Below are 12600 nucleotides of genomic sequence, written 5' to 3'. Positions count from 1 at the left end.
GCTCACAGCCAGGCTGCCAAAGCCATCCTGAGGCCACCGTGAGTCTTTTCCCAGAGACAGGCCAACGGTGTGGCCTCTGTCATCAGCCATTTCCTGCTTCCCTGCTTCTCTTTACTCCGTCACCCTTTCTCTGTCTCACTTAAGAACCACGTGCAATGAGGCTAAGAGTGTGGGCTCTGCCAAGTGTCCACTGTGTGCTGCTGGGCAAGTTCCTTAAGCCTTCAAAGAATATCCTGCATGTACTGAGCACTTCCTACTTTGCCAGGCACCGTGCGAGGCGAGTGACTGCCTTATGCCGCAATGACACAGGGAGGTGTATGTGATAGGCTTTCCTGTGCTACCTGTCTTTGAATGGGGAAACCAAGACTTCAAGATGTTCAGTCCTGAGCTCAGGATCACCTGGGGGGGTGGGGAATCAGTGGTGGAACTGCAGTTCCCCCCAGGTACAGGAGCTCGAGCTCTGATCCCTGAGCTATACTGCTTCTGAATCCTCACCTTCCTCATCAGCAAAATGGGAGCACTGGTCCCTACCCCGGACGTTTAGAGGAGTTCTGTGAGGCTGATAAAGAAAATTTGCAACTTTTAATATTTGTGAGCCCTGCTCCTAGGCTCCCAGGGAAACTATAACATTTACCAAGGTCAACTGACTTCGTCAAAACCTCAAAGCATGGGCCCTATTTCTGCCCCCAACAGCACACATTGTATATCTACTTTGTTAAAACAACCAAAAAGGAGCATTCCAAACATAAAAAGAAAAGAAAAAAGCCCTGGTTCCCATAAGGTAAAAGCCATACAGCCTCGCACATACTAGATATAAGATAAAGTCTGTAACTTTCTAGAATGTCCTGATTATGATTATTTGCAACCCTTTAGGTAAAAAACATATGTAATGCTGCTCCAAACGTTCCCTTCCCAGGCACTCTCCTCCTTGTGAAGACTGTATCCCAGGCAGCTCTCCTAACTTGGGCTCAATTTAAACCCTTCCTTTGTTTTTTAAATTTGTAAAACGTTTTGTTCATTTTGCATGGACAAGGGAACGGCTCCCTGCACACAGAAGAGGCCCAACCATGACCACTTCCCCTTGTGCCGCCTCCTGCCTGACCCAGGCCCTCCCCCTCCGCAGCTTGTGGTCACTTGGTCTTTTAGGCCCACTTGGTGGGGATGCCAAGCCCCACGGCTCCGGCTCCAGGATGAACCAAGACTCACCGAACTCAGCTCCGGGGTTGGCCGAAGGGAGCGCCTTTTCCGTCATGCCCCAGTTGAAGATGTAACAGTTGCCATAATCAGGGTGGAAGATGGACGTGAAGTTCCTAAAAGAAACACCATCAGCCAGAGAGCGGGGCTCACCCTAGCAGGTGTCTCCTTGATGGTCTGCTGCTCAGGACTCACGACCTGCAGGGAGCCACAGCATCCAGCCAGATGCGATGGGCAAACTGGAAACTCTCGCACGGAGGGAAGTGCTGACGTGGTGGGTCAGAGAGGGGATGAATCAGGAGAGGGCCCAACAGAGCCCAGGAAAGACAGAGCTTTACCACGAGGTGTGCGGGACCCTATACAGGGTCCTCTCCTATGTCCCAGGAATGTTTCCTCAGGAAATAAGTCAACAGCAACAAGAAATGTTTCCATAAATTAGCTCACGGCAGTAGCAATGGTATAACATGTTTCAAAGAATTCAGTTTAAAAAAGACTTTTTGGGATACGGAACATTTCAAACACAAAAAAGTCTAGACCGTGAAGACCAGCTTCAAGAATCATCACAGCATAGCTACCAATGCTTCATCTCCACCCCCATCACCCTTCCATATTATTTTCAAGCAAATCTCAGACAGCATGATTTTATTTGTAAACATTTCCAGATGTACCTTGGAAAGTAAGAACTCTTTAAATTTTTAAAAAATATTTTTAAAATTTATTTGACAGAGAGAGAAAGAGAGCACAAGCAGGGGGAGCTGCACCCAGAGGGAGAGGAAGAAGCAGCCTCCCCACAGAGCAGGGAGCCTGATGCGGGTCTTTTTTTTTTTTGTTTTTAAGATTTTATTTATTTATTCATGAGAGATAGGAAGAGAGAGGCAGAGACACAGGCAGAGGGAGGAGCAGGCTCCACGCAGGGAGCCCAATGTGGGACTCGATCCCAGGTCCCCAGGATCACGCCCAGAAGGCAGCGCTAAACCGCTAAACCGCCAAGCCACCCAAGCTGCCCCTGATGCGGGTCTTAACCCCAGGACTTTGGGATCATGACCTCAGTTGAAGGCAGATGCTTAACCCACTGAGCCACGTAGGTGTCCCAGTAAGAACTCTTATAAAAATACTGCTATTACCAATGTTAAACGTAACTAACAAAAAGTCCTTAATATTATTAAATATTTAGTTCAAACTTCTAATCATCTCATACATGTTGATTTTGTTTTTACAATTTATTTGTTTAAACTGGGATCTAAATGAAGCTAATATGTGATTGGTTGATGTCTTTCAAGTTTCTTCTAAAGCTCCTTCCATCTGACTTTTTTTTTTTTTCTTTTAATATAGCTATTAAAACAGTTCTGGTTTGACCCAGCTAATGCTTGGAGAGGCAGTGAATTGATCACTGTTTCACAGCCCGGATAAATCCCGGATAAATGAATGGCCTTGGGGAATGCACACTGGTGGTGGCCAGTGCTGCCCGTCTCCTGATGGAAGTGCAAAGGCTGCCAAAGAGTTGGTATTGCTAGTAAAACATAAAAATCTTCCCCGGACAGGACCGAGCATCTGTCTTGAACCACCATTTACAGGAAGTACTGGAGACAGAGGAACACGTTCAAAGACACCAAAGAAAGTCAACCTGCAAAATCCAGACCTTGGGGAATGCAACAGGAGAAATAACCCAATTGTGAGGGAAGAAAAGAGAGACAACCTACTAAAGAATAGAAACTTTAAAGATCTGGGTCGCAATCACAATGTGCTGTCTTTAATTGGATCCTGATTCGCACACACCAACAAGCAAAAAGATATGACATTTGTGAGTGAACATGACCGGATAGCTAAGGGTACTGAGGAATTATTGTTTTCTTTTCAGGTGGGATAATGGCTTGGCGGTTTGGTTGGGGGGAAAACAGTCTTTCTCTTTGGCAGATATGTTCTGAGCTCTTTACAGGTGAAAAGACCCTGGAGTCTGGGCTTTGCTGCAGAACGGACAGGAGGGGAAGTGAGTCGTGGCTGTGGGATGTGGATGGCGCATCGCGCTCTCTGCTGTCTGTAGGTGTGTCCTCGAGGCTCTGTAAGGAAGAGCTTTAAAAAGTCTTTGCATATTTTTTTTTCTTGCAGAAATAGCCACTGAAATGTGATATTGTCTTCTAAGCCCCATATTTTGAAATACTGCCTGCCACTTTTAGGAGCCAGCCCCATCCGTGCTGCACAGTTCTGCATACATCCTCTCATTCAATCCTCAGAGTAACCCTGTGAGGTCAGCTGTTATTTGCTGCATGCTGAGATTAGGAAGCCATGCCCTGCACCTTTGGCGCCCCTGCCCCCCCTTCGCTGGCAGAACAAGATGGGTCCCACGCCGGCTGGGACATCTAAGCCGCGAACTGACCCTGGGCAGGTATGAGCAGCTTACTCCACCTCTGGGCTCCGGTGTCCTCAGGAGTGAAAGGGAAATCAGGAAGAAACCACATTTCTCCATTCAGCAAGTGTTTCCTGAGGCAGGTGCTGGGTTGGGGACAGCTGAGGTGAACCAGAGAGTCCTGCCCTGGAAGTTCACCGTGTGGCCAGAGGGGAGGGGACCCAGCAGGGCGGGGGACTCGAGCAGGTTCTGTCAATGCTCCCCTTCCAGAATGTGCCTCTGGCTTGTCCTCCTCTCTCCATCGCAGGCTCCCTCTGCAACCACAAGCCACCAGCACCCGGTCCTGTGTTCCTCCTGCAGGAGCCTCTGCTTCCCCTCTTGTTCTCAATGTTCCTCTGCGCAGTGGTCAGGGCGGTTGTTTGAACTGTGAATTGGACCAGGGTGCACCCCTGCTTGGGACCCTCTGGAGGCCCCTTGTTGCTCGCAGAAGGAAATGCAAACGCCCTACGTTGGTTCTTCTCTCCCTTGTGTGTTACACTTCAGCAAGATTCTGAGATATTTCCAAATTCAGGGTCCCTGTGGCCACTGCCCCATGTGCCCAGAATATTCTCTGGCCAGCTGGCCAAATAAGCGGCTTCTCCTTATCCTTCAGGATTCAGCTGCTCTGAGCGAGACACCCCCACCCCCACCCTCCTGCCAGCTCCTGCAATCCCCATGCAAAGCCACTTCCCTACCCAGTTACTTGATCATTTCTACCTGCTTATTCCCTGATGGCATGTGTCAAAATGTCAGAATTGGAAATTATGTTCTTTAGTTAACTGCTTGCTTGTCAGCTGCCTCATGCTTTGGAAGGTAGGCCCAGGGAGGCCAGTTGTCTTGTCTTGAGGGAGGAAGCATTTAGAGGCCAAGATCCCAGGCCTGGGGGCCTCCCTGCCAGGATTCAAATTTTGGCTTTGTCACTGAGTAGCTGGTGAGCTTGGGCTCTCTGAGCCTCGCCTGCCCCACCTGTAACGCCGCCAGGACAGTAATAGTATGTACCCGAAAGGACGAAGGCGAGGGTTGGATGGCGAGTACGCTGAAATGCTCAGCGAGCGCTGGCTGCCGCTCCCCGCTCTGTCTGCAGAGCCTGGCCCACGGTAGACCGACGCTCAGTAAATATTTGTTGGGTAAATTATAATATGTGATAAGTGGATCGCCAGAGATAAGCACGGAGGAGTGATACTCATTCTCCCTGGGGTGTGTGGGGAGTGTGTGGGTCATGGAAGGGTTCTTGGGGGAGGGGAGGCCTGAGCTGAGACTTTTAAGGATGGGGAAGAGGTAGCCGAGCCACCCAGGGAACACAGGGGAGAAAGGGCACATCAGGCAAAGGCCCAGAGGGAAGCAATAGCTTTGGGAGGGTGGAGCACACATCTGTGTGGGATCAGGGCTGTGGCCACAGGAGGAACAGAGCAGGGCAAACCAGCTGAAGCCGGGCACTGTTCTGGAGGGAGAGCCCCCGCCCCAGGGGCGTGAGGACACAGTGTTCCCGAGAAACCGTCTCAGACATCTGCAGCCCAAGAGCAGGAGGCCGCTCCGGGCGTGGCCGGATCCCCTCCTGCCCAGGCTGTGCTCTCCGTCCCCGATGCTGTCTGTGCCAACTATTTGCTTGTTGATAATGCTCTTTGCCTGGAGAGGCTGCTCCCAGCACCGGGCGACTCTTGTTCCAGGGCCGGGCACGTTCCCAAAAACACCTTGCCCGGGCCAGGCGTAAGGCGTGCAGATCCAGACGGGTGCAAACCTCCAGAAAAGTCTGGAAGCAGTGGAACAGCAGTGGTACCGTGTGGTGGGCATCAGGAAAGGCTTCCCAGGGCAGAAGCCAGGGAGCCGATCCCTGAAGCAGAATAATAAGCTGCTGCTGCTGCTTCTCTATGCCTAGATCTTGGCTTCTAAATACCATCCTCCAATGAAAGGAAGCAGAGCTCCCCGGAGCAATGGTTGAGTCTCGAGCTGGGGTGTCTTGCAGTGCCAGAATGTAGGGAAGCACCCACCAAATAAAAGAGAGATGGGGACGTGTCAGAGAGACACAGGAGCCCAACACGAGGAGCTGCTACTGGTCAGAGCTGGAAGGATTTGAGTAGAATAAAGAATGTGGTATGGATCACCACGCAAATACACACGAAGTCCCTCCTGGTATAAATGACGGGATGACATGAACGAGCGGTGGAGAGGGAAACCTTCCCCACGGAGGAATTCCAAATAGTCTATATTCCCATCTCCAGGAGGCCAGGAGCTGAGACCCCCCTGTCTCCCTGCCACGCTGTCCCCCTCTCAGAGTGTGGGCTCAACTTAGTGACTAGTTGCACATGGACATGGAAGGGAAAGTGGTCACCTGGGGCCCTGTCCATGCTTTGACCACATGAGGAAGGTCAACATCCTAGGCGGTGTCATGTGGCCAATGTGTCCCTCCCGGCGCATGATGTGATGAGGGGGGCACTTTACTCTGTGCTCTTCTTCCCCCAAAGCCATATTTTTTAAAGATTTTATTTATTTATTTGAGACAGACAGAGAGAGAGAGAGAGAGAGCAAGTCCAAGCAGAGGGAGGGGCAGAGGGAGAAGCAGACTGAACAGGGAGCCTGATGTGGGACTTGATCCCAGGACCCCGGGATCATGACCTGAGCCGATGGCAGGTGCTTAACCAACTGAGCCACCCAGGGACCCTTGACCAAACCTGTCTTATCTGTATAAACCCAGGTCAAGGACCTGCTGTAATGCAGCTGACCAGTACTTTGAAACAGTCCTGGTCACCCGAAACAAGGAAGTCTGAGCAATTGTCACAGTTTCTTTTTTTTTTTTTTTTTTTTTTTAATTGTCACAGTTTCTAAACGAAATGTGGTCTCCTAGATGGAATTCTGGAATCCCAGAGCAGGAAAAGGTCACCGGGAAGCACTGTGGGAATCTCAGTAATGTGTTACATTTAGTTAATAGCAACAGGCTGATTATTGGTTTCTTAGTTTTGACAAATTACCGTGATGACACAGGATGTTAACAACGGGGGTTACAAGGGAATTGTGTGTGATGTCTTTGCAACATTTCTGTATATCTAAGGCTATTCCACAATAAAAAGTTTATTTAAAAAAATGCTCAGTGGCAGCCCGGGTGGCTCAGCGGTTTAGCACCTGCCTTTGGCCCAGGGCGTGGTCCTAGAGACCCAGGATCGAGTCCCACATCGGGCTCCCTGTGTGGAGCCTGTTTCTCCCTCTGCCTGTGTCTCTGCCTCTCTCTCTCTATGTCTCTCATGAATGGGTAAGATCTTTAAAAAAATAAAATAAAATAATGCTCATATAGGGGCGCCTAGCACACAGGCTAGCATTCACATCCAGGCAGTTTGGCATCAGAGTCGACCTGGATGCGAACGTGGCTCCTTTTGTCCTAATTACAGCTGCTGCTTCTTGAGCATTTGCCACGTTCGAGGGAGAGAGGTCGGAGTCAGAAGGACAGTGAGGCAACAGGGACATAGCGTTTGGAGCCCAGCGTCGGGAGGACAGAGAGAGGCACGTGTCCTCTGGCACCGCGTCTGAGGCTGACTCAGGAAGGCAGGTGACAAAGCACAGGCTTGGGAGAGGTGGGTGGGGAGGGAAGATGATGCTCTGGTTTTCTGATGGGCGAGTACGGTGATGCGGGGCGGCCCAGGCTGCCAGCTCTGCCACTCACCGGCTGTGTGACCTCGGAGACGTTGCTTAACCTCTCTGGGCCATGGTTGCATCATACAAAATGGGGTGACATAATAGCACCTTTCTCATGGGCTTGTGGCCAGGGTTAAAATAAGTTTATACCTGTGAAGTGCTAAGAATAGCATCTGGCACATCAGAAGTGCTCCATGAACTTTAGCATCATTACTGAATAATGAGTTCTTTGTCAAATGTGGGTTTAATGACAATAATAACTATTACGTATCGGGGCCAGCCCTACTGTCGGCATATTAACTTTAATGCTCAAAATAACCCCCCAGAGTAGGCATGTTATTACCCCACGTTACGGAAGAGGAAAACTGAGGCCCATCACGGTGAACCTTGTTTAAGCTTGTAAGATGGAGCGAGGATGTGAACCCAGGGCTCTGACCGCCCAGCCCGGCCTTGACCCCTTCACCAGAGTCCCTCCCCAGCCGCAGCCACACCACACAAGTTGCGTGGCCGATGCTGGCTGCTTTGCCTGCCCCGAAGCTATCCGTTCCTCCGTCTCTGGGAACAGCTCAGCTTCTCTTTGGGGGACCACCTGTTGCTCAGTCTCAGTCCCCGTAACCCAATGGGACCTGCTTTGCTTTTTGGAGGGTGCCACGTTGGCAGCAAGTGTGCATCCCCAGTGCTGGGGCTGCCCGCAACGGAGCCATGCCGTAGGCACAATGGGTATCTTCCCACACCGAGACCCCCCGGTGGCAGGGGTGCACACTCCAGGCATCGGGGACCTGAGAGTAGATCCCTGGAGACCCTAGCGGACCCACTTCCGCACCTCGCCCCCAGGCCAGGGCCACTCTCCCTGGGCAGGTGGGCCATATACTTGGAGTCAGAGCCTGACATCTCTCACTCACTGAGAGGGCAAAGGTGACCGTGTGGATGTGACACACCAGTCCACTCAGGACTGCCGCCCGATGGGAGGGTTGCCAGGAGCCGCCGGGCAGGGGTGCGCTGAGCAAAGGCCACCGGCTGAGAGCAAGGGGTTGGAACCCAGCCAGCGAGGAGCCAGCCAAGCTGCCGCCGTGGGCACGCCACGTCCTGTCGGCAGGGACAGTGTGCCATACTTTTCCGCCCGCCGGTCACACCTTTCCAGTTCACACCATGCGGCCAGGGCTGCAGCTCTGCGGGCTCCACAGCCCTGGGGTCCTTGGCACTGCCTGCACAATGCCTGCTCCCGTGCGCTTGCGGGAACCGAGGGTCCCCCAGCGATCAGCAGACGCTCGTTAGAGCTTCCTGGGGGCTGGTGGGTGGAGAGAGCTGGGCTCAGGCACAGTCCCTGGAGGGTGACACCAGAAGTGGCAGGACTCCGTGGACTTCTCCAGAGGCCTGGAGCGCGAGACCATGAAGCCCCAGACCACCTGGGCCCCGCACACCTGGGCCCCGCACACCTGGAGGTTTAGCCTGAGGCCTGGGGGGCCCTGCGGCCACAGCAGCTGTGCTCGGGCCCAGGCTCCAGGCCTGATCCTGCTCTGGAGATGCCGGGGCGCAGGGGAGGCAAAGGACGCGGGGGCCTGGGGACCCACTCTAAGAGCCGCAGGCTTTTGGGGTGAATGCTGTTCTCACTCTGCCATCCTCTCAACCTTGGGGGCTGTCAGGGATGACTGTGAAGGCTCCCAGGGCCCCGTTCTAATGCTGACCTGGGCCCACTCCGCTGTCCTCCTGGGGGGCCTCGGAGGTGGACGGTCAGGGATGGGACTCAGGACTGTAGGTGCCAGGGGGCCCGCCCAGACCCCTCAGCCGCCGGGTGCTGGAGGCTAGGCCCCTACAGCTGCCCCCTCTGCAGCCCTCCAGCCTGGGAATTTAGGGGGCCCCACCCCATCCTCCTGGGGTGGCACATGGCCCGTGAGGGACCAACGCAAGGGGGACAAAAGGCTGGCCCCTCAGGAGTTCAATCCTGTGGTGCAGCTCATGCTCCAGATGCCCCACGGGTGGAGCCGACGGCCCCTGAGCCCATGGCCGCACTTAGCTCTTTCCCCCTTCCTCCTCCTTTCCTTCCAGATGTGTCCTGAAGCGATTCCCTCGTCCTCACGGGCCTCCCCCATCCCCGCCTCATCGCCCGGGCTGTGGGGGCAGCTCTCACCTGTAGCTGCAGGGCTCGGCCCCGAACAGGCAGGCCAGGATCAGCCGCTCGGCGGGGTAGCTCATCTCCACCAGCTCGCGCTGTGGCACCTGCGAGAAGATGTTGGTGGCCTGCAGGAGGTACCACTCCGTCACGGCCTGGGTGGCGCTGGTGAAGTTCCGGAAGGTGCACACAGTCCCGTTGAGGCTGCACTGCGGAAGTCAACGGGGGTCCTTGTGGGTGCAGGGTCCCCCCCACCCTGGCTCTGCCCCTAAGGCCAGGTCCCCCAGCTGTCCTTCCCCAGGCTGCACAGCTGTGAGCCGGTGGGCAGTGTGCTCACACTCACGCTCGCAGTGCTTGGGGCTGTCCCCTCCCGCGGGGTCGCCGGGGACCCCCACACGTAGCTGTATGCATGAGCGATGACACGCATGCACACATGCACATGCGCACACATGTACACGCAGACAGATGCCCATGTCCTGACAACCACAGCCACGTGATCTCATGGCCACAGCTACACATGCCCATATCCAAACTTTCTCCCGGCCCACACCTAGATGATCCCCATTCATGCTCCTGTGGGCACAGAGACAGACGCACCCGGGCCCTCCTCCTTCCCTGACTCCTTTCCTGGCCTCCTCGAGACTTCCAGAGGCAGCTCTCTGGAGGCCGTGTGGCCCATGAAGGACTCGAGGCTCCAGGCTCCCTCTCTCTCACTGGGGGAAGGACATGGGTCTTGTGCAGGACCCCCCCTCCCTGTCACCACAGCTGGCCCACCATGATGCCCAGGTCGCTGTGCAGATGCAGCACGGACACAGGCCCAGGACTCTGGCCTCAACTACTCTGCCTCTATCTGCCCTCACAGTAGGCCTTCCTTCTGGAACCCAGGAGGCTGGGAGGAGCTTCTCAATGTTCTGAGATGACTGCCCTCCCCAGGGCCAGCCAGGGTCACCACCCTCAGGCCCGCTCTTGGAGGTCTCCTTGTCTCTCCTTAGGGAGATGACCATAATACTTTTAAATTTTTTTAAAATTGTTATTTATTTATGATAGAGAGAGAGAGCAAGAGAGAGAGGCAGAGACACAGGCAGAGGGAGAAGCAGGCTCCATGCACCGTGAGCCCGATGTGGGATTCGATCCCGGGTCTCCAGGATTGCGCCCTGGGCCAAATGCAGGCGCCAAACCGCTGCGCCACCCAGGGATCCCTGACCATAATACTTAGTACTCACTATCCCAGGCTCTGTGCTGAGGGCTTGCTTGTTTTTTTTCTTAGATTTATTTATTTATTTATTTATTTATTTATTTATTTATTTATGACAGAGAGAGAGAGAGAGAGCGAGAGAGGCAGAGACATAGGCAGAGGGATAAGCAGGGATCCTGATGCAGGACTCGAACCCAGGACCCCAGGACCATGACCTGAGCCAAAGGCAGATGCTCAACCACTGAGCCACCCAGGTGCCCCTGCTGAGAGCTTTCTATTACCGCATTTGATTTGTACAGCAACCCTACTCCATCATCATGAGGGAACAAGGCCAGCAGACCCCCCTCCCCGCTACACATGCATACGCATGCACACACCGCATGCACCCCGCGTGCACACACACAGAGCCTGACCCTGACAGCTGGTGCAGCCAGCAGGAACAAGCCTGCTTCACAGGTGAGGAGCCAGACACAGAAAGCCAAGTAACTGCACCAAAAAAATAGCAGAATGCTGGGTCAGAGCTGGCATGGGGACTCTGGAGCCTTGCACTGTCTGCTGGTTTTATGGGGACGCAGGCGGAGTCCCATCCCAGTGGAGGTCAGGGGCCTCCTTCTGGGGAGTGTATGGCCACAGCCTGGGTCCCCAACCAAGGGTGACCATCAGAATCACCAGGGAGTCTGTTAACAATACAGATTCCTAGCCCCGTTCAGATTCTCCAGGAGTGGGGACCAGGGGTCTGTACAGTTAGGGAGCTCCATAGACCTAGAGGCACAGACAAGGAACCTTCTCACTTGCGGGCTTGCAGGCATCCCTGCATCAGACTGTACTGCGTGGCTGTGGGTTTTTACCTGCCCCACATGTATGTCCCTGTCTTTTGATAGTTAAGACTTAATTCCTTCTTCTGTGAAGCTCCCTTTCCCCCTCACTGGGTCCATGGGGTCGAGGCTGACATCACCTCAGCCCCAGGACACAGACCTGTGACTGGCAGATCAGGAAAGCTCATTCTCCGGCCCACGGGGACTGGTTGAGGAGTGAACATGTGACCCGATGAGACAGTCCCAGGACTTTTGCTGGCACAGTAGGGGAAGAGGAGTTCTGTTTCTGGGGTGAGTGCTGAGCCGATGGGGTGTATGTCTGGCGTTGCCAAGACCCCCCACATGGAGAGAGCCTGCCAGGGAGTGGGGTCAACTGGGAGAAACCTGAACAAAAATGGAGAGGTAGAGTCCTGATGGCAGCATGTGAATGCCTGGATCCAGCCAGACCTGAACCCAACTTCTCAGCATATGAGCCAGTGAATTCTCTGTTTTGCTTGAACTAGTTAGACCTGGGTTACTGGCATCCAATAGGATCTTGACTAACATACTAGCTACTTCTATTAAAAAAAAAGAATAAGAGCTTTGTAAACATACAAAATAGGCCCTGGCTTCCAGCCTGCCTTACCCCCCGCAAGACCCAGATTACAAAAGGAAAGACACTCCCACCCGCCCCCCTGGGTCCAGGGCCCACTTACTAGTCTCATGGCCACTTTGCACCCGTGCACAGTGCAGGACCTTGCTGGTGCTGGGCTGCTGCTCGCTGAGCCATTGTGGATGTCCCCAAAGAGGTCAAGGACCACCGGGCGGTGGGGGTTCTGCTCGTCGATAAGAACCAGCGGCGTGTAGTTCCACATGGTGACGTTCAGGGTCCTAGTGGCATTGGCATCGCTGTGCTCGGGAGCCAGGATCCTCTCCAGGACAGCTTCCATGAGTTCATCCAGATCCCTCAGCAAATGCTTGACTTTGGAATACCTGGGTGGGGAGGGGGCCGGTCAGGGGGCAGGGGCCTCTGGGACTCCCCCCTCGCTCCAGCCTGGCTGCCCCCGAGCCCCTGCCTCTCTGCCCACCCGCCGGCCCAGGCGTCCATGTCTCCTTCCACCCACCTGCTCACCTAGTCATTCACCGAGTACGCACGGAGCACCTACTATGTGCCGGGCACCGTGCAGAGCACAGAGATACAACAGTGAACAAGACACATGGGGTCCCTTTCCTTATGTGTGTGTGTGTTTTTTTTTAAAGATTTTATTTATTTACTCATGAGAGGCAGAGAGAGAGAGGC

At 54.0% G+C, this 12600-nt stretch overlaps 1 protein-coding gene across 1 annotated transcript in view; it reads right to left on the bottom strand.

The window, feature by feature from the left end:
- The window catches only part of SCNN1B (sodium channel epithelial 1 subunit beta), a 60557-nt gene that overhangs the window by 8237 nt on the left and 39720 nt on the right, over positions 1-12600 (bottom strand). The window contains exons 3-5 of the mRNA XM_072836175.1: positions 12017-12293; positions 9330-9520; positions 1207-1310 (exon numbers count right to left, since the gene is read on the bottom strand). Of these exons, the coding sequence (XP_072692276.1) occupies positions 1207-1310; positions 9330-9520; positions 12017-12293 (572 nt within the window). The remainder of the gene's footprint in view (positions 1-1206; positions 1311-9329; positions 9521-12016; positions 12294-12600) is intronic.

Source organism: Canis lupus, chromosome 8 (genome assembly GCF_048164855.1).
Source record: "Canis lupus baileyi chromosome 8, mCanLup2.hap1, whole genome shotgun sequence".
NCBI classification, from domain to species: domain Eukaryota; kingdom Metazoa; phylum Chordata; class Mammalia; order Carnivora; family Canidae; genus Canis; species Canis lupus.
This window is presented reverse-complemented; position numbering and strand designations above follow the sequence as displayed.